The sequence below is a fragment of the Parasteatoda tepidariorum genome, chromosome 8 (assembly GCF_043381705.1).
Source record: "Parasteatoda tepidariorum isolate YZ-2023 chromosome 8, CAS_Ptep_4.0, whole genome shotgun sequence".
Taxonomy (NCBI): domain Eukaryota; kingdom Metazoa; phylum Arthropoda; class Arachnida; order Araneae; family Theridiidae; genus Parasteatoda; species Parasteatoda tepidariorum.
Window position 1 is genome coordinate 89,067,233 of NC_092211.1, and position 19,470 is coordinate 89,086,702.

Below are 19,470 nucleotides of genomic sequence, written 5' to 3' on the forward strand. Positions count from 1 at the left end.
GCAGATTTTTTTTAAAAATCTTCTGTGCAACAAAACTGTATTCCATACTTCTTAGAGCCTGTTTATTATTATTTTTTTTTTATTGTATCAAATCAAAAGTAATGCATGATTTTCTTTATATGAAGTAAGAGTAATTGTAAATATACTTTTCATTCCGCATTGTGCTGTAAATTTCAGAATTTTGTTGATCCATGCCATTAATCCATTATGGACTGGCAGAATGAGGAAACAGTGCTTCCCCAGGCCCCCATACTCTGAAACTATATGTACAGTGCAGAACCTCTTATCCGGAAATCTGAAAACCAGATAACCGGAATGAAATTCGGAACCGGAAATAAATTTTCTTCCATGAAATTTTTTTTTTCTTCCTGCAAGATTTTGAGCCCATTTTGTTATTTAGAGCGTACGGCATATCGAGTTGACGAAAGAACTGATTTAGAGGACGGATCAAAAGTTGTTTGTAGACGAATCTCACATAAGCACAAATAGCTTATATATGTTATTAATGTTAATAATAACATTAATAACATATATATNAGTTGACGAAAGAACTGATTTAGAGGACGGATCAAAGGCCGTTTGTAGACGAATCTCACATAAGCACAAATAGCTTATATATGTTATTAATGTTAATAATAACATTAATAACATATATAAGCCTGTATATAATTTTTATTTCATAATTTCTTTCCTTATTTAAACTTAAGTGTATTATTATTTATAAATTTTTATTATTTCTAAAACTATTTCAAAATAATTTTTTAGTTTCGTTTTATAAACATTAAAAAAAGGCATTTTGTAGCGATTCAAAAAACCGGAAAAATCAGTTATCCGGAATCGCGATTGTCCCGATCGTTCCGGATAATCGGTTCTCTACCGTACTAAAGAGTACATATTCTTACTAATATGACAGTATTGTATAGAGATCATTGACCCCTTGCTGCAATAGTTTTATACATTGATGACCATGAAGGGCGAATCACTTGTATGTGATTCTGATTCTGAAGGGGTTAATATACTTTAGTAATCTAAACACAGCTCTTAAATTATTAAAAGATGGATGGGAAAAAAAATCCCCATTTAATGTCAAAAAATATAACTTTTACTCCAAATGTTAAAACATATTAGTTATGTTGCATTAAAAGAGTCTTATATTTTGAAATACTAGCCTGAACATTCTGCATTTAAAGCGAAAGTCGTAGTTCAGACTGATGATTTCCAAGAAGGAGTGTTGAACTTAGCCTACTGTCCTAGAACGTCTGGATGCCGTACCGTCGCCCGATCCAAAGAAACAGATTCTACAGCCTTCCATGTCGTTCAGGATTTTCATCTTAATATACGGCAACCAAATAATAAGACCGTGTGGCTGGTGAGAGTTCTTATACTTTATTTAATATTCGCTGCATTTAAAATACATTTTAATAAAATGATTTCTTTTACTGTCAAAATAATAAAATGATAGATATACAAGAATGAATATTTTTTTTAAATTAAAAATCTGACCTTAAGGGTGAAATTTTGATAAAAGGTTGAGTCCCATTAATTAATGGCTAATTGCTTAATTATTTTGAATAAATGGTTCGTAGCTATTCATTTCTATTTTATGCATAACCTAATAGAAATCTAAACTTCTAAAAATGTTTATCAAACTATAAAATCTTAAGTTTGTTCTTTACTTTACTTATATATTTTTTTAAATCTTCATTACTCAAATATGCATGAAAATAAATGTGCCATTGATGTAAAAATTTATAAGACATCATAATTAGCCTTTGAGTGCCACTTTTCAAATTTTTGTACTTTTTTAGTTAGTTAAAAGATTTAGAAGTGGCAAGTATATATAAATAGATATCTATATATTATTTTAAATGCAAGTGGCATTCTTACCTATTCTTGCAGTAGTCATCATTGGCATTACACCCAGTAAAATAGTAGTATTCAAAACTGAAAAACATAAAATTATAACTTTGTTAATTGTATAGATTCAGGTTTTTTAGTTATTTTTATCATTTTGAGGACAAAACAAAAAGTATTGTATTATCAAATTCCTTTCAGAAAAGTTTTAAGATTACCCATAATTCTCTACCTCATTCACTGCTTTACATAATCATGTTTTTTTAATTTTTTGGAATATTTATATTTTTTAAAATAAATAGTATACACCTCTGATCTAACTATTTTTCAAAAATCTTATTTACATAAAAACTTAAAATTTCATTTTCTTAGCAGAGGCAAAACTTTTCATTCTTTTATCTATTATAAATTTATCCAAGCAAAACTTTCTGTTATTTTTTCTTAAATGTATTTTTTGCATTATACAATTAATGTATTTTATGGTAACGAAGTGATCTATTTAATGTATTAAATTGTTTATGTATTTAATAATTAGTTATAATTTTCCAAACTTTTTTTTCCTTAAAATTATTTTCTATTTTGCATAATATTTAAAGTTTTAACTATAATTACCATTAAAAGATAGTTTTTAAAAATTAAATTAAAAAAGTAAAATTTTTTGGCATCCTTTTTTTAAAAATATTTTTAGCTGGGATGACTCAAACATTGATATTCTCTGGGTGCAAAATATATATAAGGTGCATAAAAAAATAAACATGTTCTAAACTTACACATATAAAGCAACTTTGTCATCTAGTTAAAGCATAATTAAAGTGCTTACTTTTTCAAAGTCTAACTACAAGCCACTGTTATAATGATGGTTAAATTAATGGCAGGCATATGTGCTGGTTGTACCTGCTCGAGAGTTCCAAGAAGATATCCTTGAACCAATGAAACAAGACATGGCTGGAAAATTTATCACAGAATGTGGCCAAAATAGCTTCCTTTTGCCTTCAGACGTTACAGGTATATTCTTATTATTTATGTAAATTTTAATTAATTTTTGTTTTAATTTGTTAAAACGCTTCAAAGAAATAGAAGTTTAAAATATACAGCTTCTTGAAACATTTCATTGGTGGTATACAGAAACTTTTCAAATCAAATCTATCTGCTGAGGGATTTGGAAGCTCTTGATTTTAAAAAAATTCCATATTTTAGATATTACTTAAGTCGATGGTTAAAGATCCAAAATTATTATATTGAGATAAATTGTTATATAGATCTATAGAGTCGCTGTGGCTCAGGGAAAAGAGCGCTAACATTCCCATGAAATGGGACAGGTTCAAATCACAGTGATTGCTGGTCTATACAAATTCTGCACCCGGCTCGTAACTGACCACAGTGCTGATATAAAATACCTTTAGTGGTCGATGAATCGCGGGGTAAAATTCCCTTGCCTTTAGGGTAACTGTAGGAAGGTTCTTGTGGCTATCATTACCATGTAACACTTATGCAGATTAGTCCTTTCAAAAAGTACTCCTTGAAAGCTAGTTTAAACCAAGAGTTCCCTTGTTTTCAGGGTTGGTTGCAAAATTATTCTGCTCTGGATTTGAACATTGATAGTCTCAAATCCAAAAAGGTTTGGCTGTTCAACAGCAATTATAAAATAAAATGAAACTGTACAATCCAAAGATCTTGATTATCTGAAGTAGATTGTGTTCCAATTACTTCACATAATCTAAGTTCTACTGTAATTAATTCAGTAAGAAGTGATCACATGTTGTATTTTATGTTGTAGGCTTCTGTCGTGAATCTGCATTCTCTCTGACATCCGAGTACAACAACGGAGCCCTTCCTTGCAAATGTGACACAGACGGATCCCTGAGCTACGAGTGTGAATCGTTTGGTGGTCAATGCCAGTGCAAGCCCAATGTCATTGGCAGAACATGCTCCCAGTGCCGAACTGGGTTCTTTGGTTTTCCTAACTGCAAGCCATGTGATTGTCCATCCACTGCCTACTGTCAGCCTGTGACTGGACAGTGTATATGTCCTCCAAGAGTGATGGGTGACAAATGTGATACGTGTGTCCCTTACACTTATGGATTTGATCCCATCATTGGCTGTGAGGAATGCAATTGCAATCCATTGGGTACACTCAATGGCCAACTTCAATGTGATCTGAGCAGTGGACAATGCAGGTGAGCATTTCAATAATAACCCCCTTTAAGCATCTCATTTATTCAAATCTATAACTGTATTAATTCTATGCTGCACCTTTAATTCTCAACACTTTCTGTGGAAAAATAAGAAGTTTATCAACATCTGATATACTTATAATTGTTTCTTATAGAGATATTATAGCTTTCAAATGTTACTTTGTCTTCAATTTAAGTTTTCTCAGTCTAATGATGGCAGTATGTGTTTTTAATATGGAGTGATTTTTTTTATAATTAGTATAATATGTACAATGAATAAATCTAAAATAATTTCATATACTCTTCTGTATTGCATATACTCTTCTGTATGCACAAGTACAGGACTAAAGACCTTTCACATTGTAGTCAATTTTTAAAAAAAAAGAGAGAAACATTTGTGACTATTAAGTAGTTTTAAAAGACTTCCGCGAACATCAATAATGTTTGCTAAAAAATATAAATAAATGAAATTTTTTTCTATTCTAGATGTAAGAGTAATATTGTAGGTCGCACTTGTGACAAATGCAAAGCAGGATACTGGGCCTTTCCACACTGCCAGCTGTGCAACTGTGATTTGCGAGGCAGTACAGAGGACATCTGTGAACAAGATTCAGCGAGATGTTTTTGCAAAGTAAGGATTGTTCATACATAATATACTTTGTTTGTTGCACGCACACGTATATTCATTGGTGTGATTTTGTAGGAGAATGTCTATGGTGATTCTTGTGACCAGTGCAAACCGGGTACATTCTATCTGGAGGAAGTTAACCCACTGGGATGCACTAAGTGCTTCTGCTTTGGGGCAACGGACAGGTGCTCCAGTGGATATCTTTTTTCAGCTCAAGTAAGTCATCACTTTAATTATCTGCTTATTTCATATGCTGATCCAGGAAAAGTAGCCTTACCTGTTGCAGTAAAACTTGTTAAAAGTCAATATTTTCCCAAAATTTCTAAGTTTCACTTTAAAGCAGGATTGGTATAATTTAAATTATGAACTGTATCACAATTTAAATCATTTTATTTTTTAAGAAAAAATCGATGATTTAAATTGACAGTTTTTTTAGTTGAATATATATTTTTATACAGTTAATAAATATCTTTTTAAGGAGGTGAGTTTTTTAAATCTGATTTAATTGATATTGAAGGTTTTATCTAGAAAAAAATGCTAAGGGAATTGATGTAAATTATTTTATGTTCAAATATGTTAAGGGTAATAAATAAAAATTCATACTAAATATGGTTAAAAGTAATGGGAAACTTTTAAATTATAATTTTCTATTAGGTGTAGGTGAATTGATTTGCTGTCAAATAACTATATTTCAATCACACTCAGTTTTAGGTTTATTTAAATACAAGTACTTTTAAAATGAATTAATGATGTAGTTTGTGTATAAAATTAGATAAGATTTATAAAGTAAAAAGTAATTTAGAATAATTTTTTTTCATATTTACTGATCTAAATTAATTTCTTCTGTATTTAACGTCTAACTGACAAAGTGGGTTTTTGTCATTACAAATTAATAAGAGTTTTGAATAAATGTAACTATAATATAATTTATTTAATGATTACTTCGTAATTAATAAATTTAACCATTTTTGTTTAAATATTAGGTATTTTAGTTATAGTATTGTTTTTAAATAATATTAATCATTATTAGCATATTTTACCAAAGCTTTAATTGATTAATGCAAAAAAAAGAACTTTTTTTCCGCTCATTATTTTTTTTCTTATTTTATTTACTGGCTGGGAGAATTGTATTTACTTCACCAGACTTTTGAGCGCTATTTTGTGAACACATCAACTGTTTAATGGGGACCATCCATCGATGTTTGCGAGTTCCTATGACATGCGACGGTCACCTATAAAGGGATATAATTATCGACTGTGTCGACCTTCATCTATAAAGAGCAGGCCTCGCAGCGCTCCTATATTTCCTATTAATTTAGAAAAATTGCTATATTTCCTATATTTCCTATTTTTTCCTATATTTTCTGTATTATTTTCCTTAATTTTCCCTTATAATCCTTTCTCAACGTCCGCGCTCCCGATTTGCGCTAGTCTNTCCCCCTATCGACGATGTGAACCTTCTTCTATCAAAAGGTACCTCGAGATGGAATCGAATTAACATGGCTTATATAGAAGTGAATTGGTTTTTATTATTTATTGTGTTAGTTACACCACGAACTAATCAGCTTTATTTATTATTTTTTTGGGAGGGGGGTGCTTGTCTTATATTTTAAAATATCATCATCCCCTTTGTGTTCAATGTAGGTGTATACAATGTCTGGTTGGGACAAGAAAGTGTTTACAATGAAGCAAGAGATGATGGAAGTGGAAGGTGTGCCAATTACTCTCACAGAAGATGTCAAAGCTGTCCTGCCTCTAGAATGGCCCCAGGACGATCTCTTCTATTTCTCTGCACCCAAGGAGTATCTGGGAAATAAGGTAAAAAAACAATTCCTAATTTATGTAACATTCTAAAAGCTAACCCTCCGTAATAGAAGCAGTAGTACTAGAGTTGGTTTGCATCTCATGTAAACTTCACTCATTTTAAACCTTTTGAAAAATTGTGTAACTATGTTTAGTTTAACAATTTAAATAAAAAGTTAGAAACCGAAAATAAGCAAAACGAAATTTGAAAGATATGTATGTTAGCAAAAACAGCCTTTCATCGGGGGACACACTGGAGTCTTTCTGTAGTCAGTGGTTAAAGCAAAAGCTGACCCGAGAACCCATAATGGACAAACTAAATAAGAAATTGCAATGCTATTTAAATTTTTGAGGTATTGCATTTTCTTGTCACCTTGAGAGAATGGAGGAAAACAGAGACACTAAGAAGATATTCAAGGAGCAGGGCCAAAGGAAAAGAGGAAGGCCGGTCAAGAGATGGTTTGACGAGGTGGAAAAGGACCTTAAGACTCTTAAAAGTCCAAAACTGGAAACAAAGAGCTAAAGACAGGCAACTTTGGAGGAAAATTGTTAGTGAGACCATGGTCCAACATGGACTGTAATGCCAGGGAGTTAGTTAGTTATAAGTAATCATAAATGAATTCTAAAATTTTCCCATCCTATGTTTACCAACTATGTTAAATTACTATTCTTGTACTGTACAATTTTTGATTGATAAAACAAACAGAATGTGTGCAACGTCAATTAATTAATTTCTTTAATTAAAATGTGCTCACAATTCCTTATATTGGTTAGCAAATTTTAAAAATTTATAAAGCATTTTTTTTTACTATGTCTAAATTGAAGACAGAGGTTAAAGCTTTCAGTCTTATGACAGATGTCTGTCTTAATCTCAGATCAGATATCTGTATTAAAAAAGACTGAGTAAAATGAAGACAGATGAAATTTAAAAGATAATTAATAGCTCTTAATTCCATAACACGAGTAATTAAGTATAGCAACAGTTTGAGATTGCTTCCCTTTTTTTGTTTATTTCTATTGAACTGTGTGTAGAATAAAAAATTAGATCTTACCTTAGTAAAATATTTTTTTTTGCAAGTATTAAATCATAATTTTGTTTTAAAAATTGAATGAGCATCTAAAAAATTACAGCAACTTTTAATTAAGGAAAAGTTCAGACAAACTTAGTTTTTATTTAATTTGCATGACATATTTATATTAAAAGCAAACTACTATTTATCATCGAATGAAGAAAAGTTAGATTGTTAATTGAAGTGAAAGTATTAATTAAAATTTTATTTCTCAAGCTCTTATCGGGAGTCTTCAGTTTCTATTTTTGAATCGACTTTGTTGACCAGTTTCCGTCGAAAAATTGATTTCTATTTTCAAAATATAAGATCTTGCATTTTATTTAGTTTAAAACTTTGCATAAATTGCTTTTTATTTTTAATTTTGGTCTTGAAAATGATTGAAAAACCCTTGTAACAGATTTTTATAGGGGATTTGTAGTATACTATTTTCATAAATCTATGTTTGTCTGCAACTCAAACACAGTCTGACAAATATTATTGTAATTTAACTTATAGCAAAATTTGTAAATTTAAAGTGGTTGAAAAGTATACAAAACATACTTTATGTTGTTTAAACTTAATTTGAATTTTATGAAATAACAAATAACAACAAAAATGTGAATAAATCATTGTACAGAGAAGTTTGTTATTGAATGACTTAATTTTTTATTTAATGACTTAACTCTGATGAAAAATAAACTGCAAATGCTGTGACAATTCGTAGCACTTAATACCATGACAGAAATTTTTTGGTATTAGGTGACCGACCAAACATGGATCATTAATTTGAATATATTTTGAGGTTTTCTCCAATTCTTAACTTTGTATTATTTATTTCTAAAATTTTTTTTCTCCCCACCTCTCCTGTAACATCTTCTCCCTTGAAGCTTGTTTTGCAATTAAGTTTTTTTATGTCTGCGTCTTATAAATTAATGCTTATCTAAAAATTGAAACATTTTCAGAGATTACTAAATTTGTAGGCGTTGATTTTTTTTTATTGAAGCATGTAGTTTTAGTGCTTACATAAAATTATTTACATTTTGATTCTTTTAGCTCAATTCTTATGGTGGTAAGCTCTCATATGTAATTTCCATTCAAACTGATGAAGATTCGGATGTGGAAAGTTTTGTTGGACCCGATGTCATTTTAATGGTAGGTTCACTCTCCTCTTGTAAATGTTTACAGCAATAAATAACATCAAAATACTTTTGGTTGATAAAATTTCATTATATTCAGCAAATGATTTTTAAGGTCTATAAACATTAAAAGTGTCCACTTTTTAACATCGGAAAAAATATTCCAATACTTTAATTTTATATTTTATTTGTGATACAATGTTCAATCAGGCTTTAGTTTAATTTTTAAAAATTTTATTTGGTATCAAAATTTCTGATGATTTGGCGTCTCTTGGCGACGTCTCTGATAAGTTAGTCCAATATTCAGCCAGTTACTGAAGTTGAATGAATATTCATTATTTAGGCCAAAATTGATATCTACTGCATCTTTATAGGATCTGTTAAAATTAATTTTTTTTCCCTTTAAACTCTTAGAATATGTCTGGTTTACATTTTAAAACAATAATATTATAAAGAAAAAAATGCATTTTGATCTTTGGAAAATTAACCTTCCTCTTTTGTTTTCAAGTTTAGATACACTTATCAATTTCTACTTTGTCTAATTTTTTACATTAATTTCAGGGAAATAATATCACAATTGTCCATGTTCATGTGGAAGAACCTGCAGCTAATATACTTTTCGGAACTAGTGTGGATCTTCTTGAGGTAATTGAAAATGTAGTCTTTTTCCCCATCAGCTTACATAATGCTCGCAGAAAAAGCAAACACCATAATAACTGTTGATCTAATGATTCCTGTACTAGGACTCAATTTTACTGATTCAAGGGCTTAACTTTAAATGTGTTAAATGTAACTAAATCTTATGTTATTCTAAGTTTCAAAATCAGACCTAAAACATATTTTCAGATTAGGATTCTTTTTCCTCAAAGCAGGAAGAGTAACCGCAAAATATGGTTCTAATAGTTTAGGCAGAAGAGCAGCCGAATTTGTCTACTTAAACGTTAAGCTCACATTTGTATATTTCGCCTTATGAAGGGAATTAACTAATCACATAATTATAAAACTCAGTTATTAAAAATAATTCTATGCCTAAAGTTATTTTTTATAATTATTTATTATTTTATTTACTAGTAATTAAAAAAAATTTTTTTACTGTAAGGTATACATATTTTTACTTATCTTTTTTTATCCCATGTTGATCTAAAGCAAAAGAAAAAAAAAGAAAAAAAGCAATGACTGAAAAATCCTTCTGTATGCGCTTCAAAATACTTGTTTTTAGATAAATTTTTTTATGAAATTTAGTATTTCATTGTTACAGGAATGATCACAATCTGTTCTTTATGACAAATACTTTTTAAAATTGAAATAGCTGCTTTGGGGAATTAAATTATTCTGAAGAATAATTTAAATCCTCAAAGCATGGAAACTAAATTTGAATCTATGTTCATTACATAGCCATGGATTGACTGGACAATGTTTTATTTCTTCTTAAAATTATTTTTTGGACATTTAGTGAGTAGAAAAGTTTTCTTGACAATAAGGTTTTCATTACAACAGAATTCATAAATCTGTATGCGCAGTAGAAATTAAGAAAATTTAGTCCATAGACCAAAGACTTAAAGATGTGCACTGGTCTATCTATATGTCTTAAATTTTTTTTGTTAAAAAATGAATAAAGTAGCTTTCAATAAAAAATTATATTGCAAAGAATATGTAATCCTCCCAATCATTATGAAATATTCTAATTTAGGATAAAACTGACCAAAACACAAATCTCAAAGAAAAAACAACCAAAACAGCATTCCCATCCTTTTACATTGATTGCTGGTTCAATGAACCATTGATAACAATTTTTTGGTGGATCAAGTCAAGTTTTAGTCGTTCTGGACCAACAGATCTACTTTAATTTCGAGTCCTGTATGTGTATTTAAAAGAATTCGAATATCGATTAACGACATTTATGTTTGCAGAGGGAGTTTCGTCACATCAGTGGGCGTGAAGTGAGTCGTGAGCAAATGATGATGGTTTTGGTCAATCTGGAACATTTACTGCTGAGGGGATCCTACTTCCATCCAGCGGAAGAAATCAAGTAAGAGTCTCCTTAAGACATGCTCTTATGAACTATATAAGGGTTTAAGCAGGATTGAAAAGTTGCTTTAAATTTATAGAAAGACATGGGCAAAAGTCGGAAGATTAATTGCACATTTAATACTCTTCTATGTTTTATGTGGCTACTGTATCCATATTTTTTAGGGTATTATACATGATTTTTGAAAATTCACTATTTTAAAATTATTTTATCCAAAATGTCTATGACAATTTTTAAAATCATTTTCCCTAAGTTTTTAGCCAATATGGAGAAAACTAAAAGAGCCTTTGAAATGAATCTCTTTTAAAGAACATTAAGGGATTAACTTGGTTGAAATATTTATAATTAGTATTTCCAATGCAATTTATTCAAAGAGATTTTCTATTTACAAGTATAATCAAAAAGTGGATTAAAAGGTTTCATGATTAGTTACACATGCAGAAAAAAAAGGTTATGCAAGTTGAAAGGTAACACACACAAGAGTTTTTTTTTTTTAATTTGTATATCTTAATGAAATGTAATTTGTATATCTTAATAATGTAAGTTACAATATTGAACATATTTTATAAATAATTCTCGGATTTATCTATCATATAAAATGTATATGTCTAATAGATATTCACTGATTCAAATCAAAATATATGCTTCAACGTGCGCAAGAATTTGATTTTTTCAAGAAATATGCAGATTTATTATATAAATAATAATAAATAATACTCAGATTAAAGTTTGAATTTGTATTGGTGTGTTTTGGTTTCACTGCTAAGAAAAATAATTTATCATTTCTTATTTGTTTATTAACTTTGTAAAAATGTTTCATTGTATTTTTTCTTTTCTTGCCCTTTTTGTTTATGCCTCTAGCCATGTTTGCCCTTCAGCTGCTGTAGCTTTTACTTTTTACCAGCTTATTTATTCCTCTTAATGTCTAATGTTTCCACCATTTTTCTTCGTATTAACATGGGTCCTCTTTTTCTTTTGCCATCCAGCGCCCATATTAATGTTATTGAGGGAATTTTAAATGAACGCATTCTTTAAACATGGCTTAAAAAAACTTTTACTTTTTCTTTGTTGGTGAGCTTCTCTTGGTGACTTCATTGTCTCGGTTATGACAGACCTATTTCCTTAATTAGAAATTCTGCAAAGACCCAAAGTATTGTAACATTTGTTGTGGTATATATGAACCTGTCTCTGAGATTATTTCGTTGTTGGTGTTTCAGTGCAAATAATTTTTAGAGACTGCGGAGGAAGAAAGTTGTCCAAGAAGTAAATTATTTAGGAGGGCAGTCACAGTGATCTAGTTCTCATGGTCAATTTTTATTTTCTTTAAAGCAAAAATTCATTAAAATAGCTTTCATGTTTTTTTGGGATTCTGTATCACGTAATGTCATTTTTTTGGCTTTCTGTTCTGTATCACGCAATGTCATTTTTTTATGATTAAATAAATTTTAAGCTGATTATTTGTGTTTGGTCAATCTATCTTAATGTAAACCAAAGTTACATAATGCTTATACCACCAACACATTTTTTTAGGTCTTGCGGCAACTCATATACCATAAGAGCAAATTGGAATATAAGGCATCCTGCATGCAACGCCCTTCGATTAAATTTTATCTCTCTGTACTTCAGGGTAGTCTCCCCCATCTTTTAATGTTCACAGTGCTAAAATTCATCACATTATGTGTTGGACTTACAAACCATAATCAGGTTTTATATTTTGCCCGGAAGAAAAAAATAAAAAAATAACTGGACAAAACAGAAGAAACTTAAAAAATATCATACAATGGTTTAGCTATAAGTTCGAAAAGAATAGCTTAAATTGAAATAAATTAAATTTAATAAAGTATCAGTAAGATGAAAGTTTTTCACATCAACTTTTAAACTATTTTCTTTTTATTAATTTTAATTTTATACATAATCTTAAAATTTATTTATCGTATTATTTAAGAATCAGTTTGAGTTTTCATACTTAATGGTGCTTAATTATTAAACTAAGTGTGCTACTTAGTTTACTTGCAACTACTTTACTTGCAAATTGTGATTTTGATAAGTGATTTGTAACAAAGTATATGTGATTTGTTAATTTAGTAGCATAATGACGGAATTAGGTGTGGTTAGAGTTGTATATGGTATAATTGACTCATTGAAGATTGTGGTGAAAACAGGATAATGAAAATGATAGTTAAAAATAAAAACTGAATCATAATTATGATGAAACTTTTAGTTAGTATTTGTAGATACAAAATTTTATTTTATCCATAAGACTTTCTAAGATAAATAATAAATTTTCAATAATAATATTAATAAGGACAGGCCATGGGAGATAAATCTCCCATAACCAGCACAATTGAAAGCTAAATTGAAAAATGATTGAATTGCTCCCAACGGACAGTTAGGAGCATGCGAAGATATCCAAAGTTGTCAATTTATTGAAAGATAACATAGCCAAAAACAAAGTCAACACTCTGTAATCAATATTAGATTGGAAAATAATTTGACAAAAGCAAATCGCCAAAAAGACTGTGAAAATTAGTGTAACCATGAAACATTTTTGCTGTGAGAAATAAAGAATGACGAGAGATAATAGAATAAATAAAGAATACTGTTATTAAAACTTGATTGTAACTACAAACTGTTTAAAAAAAATTTTTTATTGTTTTTTTTAAAAAAAATGCAATTTTTTTCAATTTGAATTGAAAGAAACCAAATTCTTCAGGTGTGGTTTTATTCCGTTTTTTTTTCTGTGGATTTTTCTAGTCTGGTAAAAATTTGCCATCACTAACCATACTTAATTGATCCAATTGCTACAGAGAAAGACCTGATAGCGTATTTATTTATTCTCTTTTTGCTGTTCAAATTATGTCAAGATTTTAATGTCATGGAATAAAAAAAATGGATTTGTTTTTTATAGATTGTCTCGTGTTGTGATGGAAGGAGCAACAGAAGACTTTTCAGATGGTCCGCAAGTTTTACGAGTGGAACAATGTCAATGCCCACCCAATTATAGAGGAAATTCTTGTGAGGTATCTCTTAGGCATAAATAATTTCTCAGTAAATTTCTTTTAAAAAAAATATCGATATATTTTTATATATCAATTCAATGCGGCCATCAAACGGCAAAAAAAGGAAAAGTTGGTGAATTTTATCAATTTTGAAAAATCAGAACAAATACCTAAAAGTCCAATATTTTTCTAAAAAAAATTAGTCTTGTAATAATTTTTAATATTTTAAAAATTCTTCAACTCTAATAGTTTCTTTTAAGTGTTTAATAATATTTTATGTATAAGATTAGAGCATAACTAAAATATTAATATCTTAAAATATCGAACTAGCGTCACGATGTGATTAAGTCCCACTCATAGTTTCATACAGTTATTGGCCAGCAATCAAAACCGAATACGCACCCATTCACCTCCCACAACCAGAGTTAGATAATAAAAAAGATAATAATTAAAAATTCAAATATCACGATTCGAAACCTACGATTTGCGATTAAAATTCAAGTGATATAAACGTCATTATTCAAATGCAAGCAATTTAATCCAATATTGCAATTTGTATTTATACATTTTTAGAATTCAATATCGCAGTTCACATTCACACAAATTTAATAACAAATATCGATTTATGTGATTTAAAAGTTGCACATAGTGATTTTGCATTTGCACTATTTAAAAATGATGTGTCACAATTCAAATTTACGCATTTTAAAAATCAAATGGATTGTTTCATTTTGATGTGTCATTGAAATTCGATTGCGCGTAACTATTAATCGGTCTTTAAGTTCAATATTGTGATTCATATTCACTTGATCTTAATATTAATAATCTCGATTCATTTTCACGAGATTTCCGAGACATCAATATACTTAAATTAAATCTTTCGTTCTTTGTGTTTATTCTTTATAAAGGAATTTTTGCTTCAGCTCTAATTTGTTTTGATGATGCAGCTGTAATTTAAGTATTTACATTTATCTTTTGCATTTTGTCTGTTACCCTTAAATATTCCTTCATAGATAGTACAATATTCATTTTGCCTCTTACAGAAATGTGCTCCTGGGTATTATAGATCCAAAACAGGACCTTATTTGGGATATTGCGTTCCATGTCAGTGCTATGGTCATGCACAAACATGTGATGTCAACACAGGGAAATGTATTGTAAGTTTTTTTTACCTTTTAGTTTTTCAAAAAATAATGTTAAGCAAGCTACATTAATTATTTCAAATATATGACTACTGTTACGTAACATTAATATTTATTTAGTATATTTTTTGTGTACATTTTGTAACTGCATCAAATTATATGCTATCTCGCATCCTTTTATTACAAAAGAAAAATTATTGAAGAGAATAATTAAAATTATAAAAGATTAGAAAAGTCTTTATCACAATAAAAATATATTAATCTATAAAAATTACAAAAAAAGGTCAATAAAATATACTGTTTACAGCTGTTGGCATTCGCACAGAGGAAAGTGGTCTATGACCCATCTTAATGTAAATTTTTTTATGGAAAATAAGAACAGTCTTTTTCTCAATAAGAATACATTAATCTCTAAAGATTACAAAGAAAAAGTCAGTAAAATATGCAGTTTACAGCAAATAGCTTTTTTTCACCATCTCTGAAAGTGATTGACAACCTCATGTTTCAGTCAGAGTGTACTAAAGACGATGCTATCAATGATTTACTTTTTGAGTTGAAAGTAAAAGCTAGAAAGTAGACATAGAAAATTGTTACTATTTATACTTCTAAGACACAATTCTTCTTGTGCATGAAATAAAGTTTATCATACTAAACTAATAATATAATAAAGATTATCATGTGCATATAATTTTTTTTATAAGTATACAAAATATACTTACCTACTTCAAACAAAAGGATTATTTATTTTTCTTTATTTAATGAATGATTAATGTTTCAAATATGTGTTCATTTTAAGGGTTGTGAACATAACACTGTTGGAGATCATTGTGAGAAGTGTGCTGCCGGCTACCACGGGGACTCGACTCGAGGGACGCCTTACGACTGTCTGATATGCGCCTGCCCCCTACCCCTCGAGAGCAACAATTTTGCTGAGAGCTGCGAAGTCTCACCCAGTGGCCAGGAAATAAGCTGTAACTGCAAACCTGAATATTATGGCCCACGCTGTGAATAGTAGGTTTCTCTCTTTTTATTTGTGCTCTAAATAGATCTCACTTTTTCACTCATATTTTTCCTTCTGCAGCTGCGCAATCGGATATTTCGGAAGGCCAGAAATGATTGGTGGTCACTGCCAGCCTTGCAAGTGCAGTGGAAACATAGATCCAAGTAGACCAGGTAGTTGCGATTCAGTGACTGGAGATTGCATCATGTGCTTAAACAACACTTTTGGTGCAGCCTGTGAACTCTGTGCACCAGGTTATTTTGGAGATGCTATATCTGCTAAAGATTGCCGCAGTATGTATCATTCCTTTCAATTTTCATTAGCAATCTTCATATATGATGTGCACTGCCTGCCAGAGGGCTGAGTGGTTAGCGTGCCTGACTGCGTAGCCAATTGGCTGGGGGGTTTGACTTTCATTCAGGGCTTGGATGTTTTTCTGTGTGTTGTCCTCTGTTGTGTAAATGTGGCCCACCCTGTGACTGGGTATCTGTGGCAATGTGGTGTGGGTAATGTTGCTCACCTCCGTGACTTTGGTTCTCAGGTGCCCACCGGGTAACGATAAATAAGCAATACTTTGGCAGAGAACGAATAGTTTGGTGCCTGCCGTTATTTTCAAATATATGTATGATGTGCACCCTATCCAGCTTTATTTTTTTGCAATTATGTCAGGAATGTATAGGGCAAAATTCAGAGATTTTGCTAATAAGTTACACATAAGGTGCATTTTTGATTAAAAAAAAAAAAAACAAGTAGTGACCGATAAACTATTTTTAAATCTTGATTTGTTATATTTTATCAGTCTGAGGCTTGTGAGTGGTGACTCTTAATTTTGCTTTAAACAAGAACGCCCCTTAACTTTGGCCTTAATAAACAACATGGACAGTGTCTGAGCTGATACTCCTCTCTCCAAACTTCATAGCTCTGAAGTATAACTTTACATTAGGAATCAGATTATTCTATGTTACTCGTTATCTATTTTACTATACAAGGAGAAAGTGAAAATATACGAATAAAGTCTATTAGAAATGCTCCGTTAACATGCCTGGCTTTAGTTACAACAGAAAAATAAGCAAAAATAAAACTAAGCAACAACAAAAAAAAGATTTAATTTTTGAAATATTAAGTGTTAAAAAAACAATGAAATTGACTTGCCTGAACATAATTAAAAAAGAAAAAAAATCTGCATTACAAAACTCATGGTTCAGTGTAAAGTAATCTAGTTCCAATTCTTCAAAATATGCTTTTCCATGTGTCTTTCTAAACATAAATTAACAAGTTTTAAAACTTAACAAATATGCGTAAAAACTATTTCTTATCTATAGTGAAAATACGATTTTAGATTATTTTTTATTAAATCTATTCAAATTTCCTCCAATAAACAATTTTCCAAAAAATTCTTTGCCACACATTCGGTAAAGGGGTCTAGTACCGAATAGTGGTTGAATATTCGTTACATCCCTAATTAAAAGTGTCCAAAATGTTTAATTCTATTCAGACAAATTTAATTACACATCTTTTCCCATATCTATTGGGGTAAAATTTCAGCCTAATCAGTTTGCTAGGTTATCATTGTAACTTCGTGTCCACAATTATTTTTAAAACTCTTATTCATATTTTTGTACCTTTTCAGTTATTAAAATGCTAAATAGGTTTAGTTAAAATAGTAATAAAAGTTAATTTAATGTTTGCAATTTATTGTTTATTAAAATGTTTATTTTGTGATATTTAACAGAGGTTTGTCCAGGCCAAATTTACTACCATTTAGTGGTACCTTCACAACTTTAGGAGAAACGGAACTTCACAAAATACTTTTTCTTAACATTTATTTTTGTATCCCCTAAAAACAATAAATCCATATTTTTACCATATTTTTGTGTTGATTTTTTAATATAATTTTTAATTTTCACAAATTATGTCTAAATTTTCACAGAATATCAGCAAAACCTAGACAAACCCCTGTTTAATTTATTTGAATTTAATTTTTTGTTTTATTTCTAGAATGCACTGATATGCAATGATAATCAGCTTCCTGTTTTACAAAAATGTGACTCTAAAATTCTTCTCATTTTTAGATATTTCAAAATTATCCTCCTTATTTTTAATTTAAAAAATTGGCATGTAGGGGGGCGTGGTCGCTTATAATTTTCAATTATAATTTCTGCAATATATAAGCTGTAAATAATAAATGATGCAATATGTAATAATGTAAGCAATTGTTTTCAGAATGCAAATGTGACGAGTGTGGAACTCGTGATTGTGATCACGAATCGGGAGAATGCATATGTTGGGCCAACGTCATAGGGACGAGTTGTGATCGATGCAAGGTGAGATTTTTTTTTTGCATTAAGGTATTTGCTTCTCTATTTTCATAATTTAATTTAATTTTATAGATTGTATCTTTTACGAAAAATTTCAAGGAATTAGCATGTATTTTACCTCAGTGTTTAACCGGCATATGCAACAGTACCATACTCTCCAACCACTGTAAAATTCCCATAGTTTCAGAAAATATTCTTCTAATTAGTAGCAGTGCTGCCCAAGAAAAAGAAAACATTGAAATAATTTTTTTATTTTCTTTATTTTACAATTTAACAGTAATTCATGTCCCAATTGACACCTTCATTGGTGGCCTGATAAGAGGATCTCCACTCTACAAGAGAATTTGAATGGGTACTTGCACTTCAAGAGGAAGAAGACCTACCATACCCACACATGTGCCCTATGACGTCAGCTTATCTTTATCAGCAAAATGGCGTATTAAAGTTGAGCTAAGTTTCTATACATAAGTTTGAATGTTAATTAAATAGAGAGCATCGAATGAGTTAAAGTATAATTCTTTCTCGTCCACTTCGTTTACTTAATTTAGATTTATTATTTGTATTCTATTGTAACCGTGATATATTTTTTTTCTGTACCTGGCAACTTGGATGCAGAATTAATTAATTTCTACATAACTCCATGCCTGTCTTTGTGTTAAGTCTCTGTGTAAATATATAGTGGTAGTATTTAAGTCTTTAATGAAGAATCTTTATGAAAGAACATAGAATGTGTCATTTAAGAGAATTGATACTTGAAAGACTTGACTTACTCAAAATAGAATGGAAAAAGCAGTTGCTAACGTAAACAAATTTCAACGTTTCAACACCCAATCGGGATCGAGATACCTATGCTACGTCACTGGTAGGTATCCCATTGCTGATCACCAAAGAAGTTTGTTTTTTGGATACTATTTTTACATGAAGCTGTTGTTAGTGGTAATGTTAGAGCAACATCGATGAATTGGTATTTAGATTTTTTTTTCATTATGTTATTTTTGTGTGAATCCTTTGATATGTATTTGACTTTTTTGTTTCTTTAAGATTAGTTCTTGTTTTCAAAATCTTTCACTACACCATTTCAATAATGAGATTACAATGGTTTGAGAAAACACTTATCTTTTTTTTTCAAATTCTGATGATCAAACATAATCAAAATGAGTCCAAATTTGCTTGACTTCAAACAAAGAACGGAAAAAGATTCTCATCTCAGTGACACTCAATCCCTGGTGGAATCTATTTCTTTATTCACACTTAATATACTGTTTGTTGTAAAAGTAGTTTAAGAGGAAACATTTAAAATATTTTCATATTAAAGCCATTATGAAGATGGCTATGAAA

The 19,470-nt window shown here is 29.9% G+C and overlaps 1 protein-coding gene across 6 annotated transcripts in view; it reads left to right on the forward strand.

The window, feature by feature from the left end:
- The window catches only part of LOC107448892 (laminin subunit alpha), a 117,649-nt gene that overhangs the window by 46,924 nt on the left and 51,255 nt on the right, over positions 1-19,470 (forward strand). For all 6 annotated transcript variants that reach the window (XM_016064242.3, XM_071184348.1, XM_071184349.1 and 3 more), the window contains exons 19-32: positions 1,169-1,369; positions 2,730-2,859; positions 3,632-4,031; positions 4,515-4,659; positions 4,732-4,872; positions 6,301-6,474; positions 8,562-8,660; positions 9,206-9,289; positions 10,555-10,673; positions 13,582-13,693; positions 14,716-14,829; positions 15,611-15,825; positions 15,896-16,107; positions 18,038-18,138. In XM_016064242.3, coding sequence (XP_015919728.2) covers positions 1,169-1,369; positions 2,730-2,859; positions 3,632-4,031; positions 4,515-4,659; positions 4,732-4,872; positions 6,301-6,474; positions 8,562-8,660; positions 9,206-9,289; positions 10,555-10,673; positions 13,582-13,693; positions 14,716-14,829; positions 15,611-15,825; positions 15,896-16,107; positions 18,038-18,138 — 2,247 coding nt within the window. The remainder of the gene's footprint in view (positions 1-1,168; positions 1,370-2,729; positions 2,860-3,631; positions 4,032-4,514; positions 4,660-4,731; positions 4,873-6,300; positions 6,475-8,561; positions 8,661-9,205; positions 9,290-10,554; positions 10,674-13,581; positions 13,694-14,715; positions 14,830-15,610; positions 15,826-15,895; positions 16,108-18,037; positions 18,139-19,470) is intronic.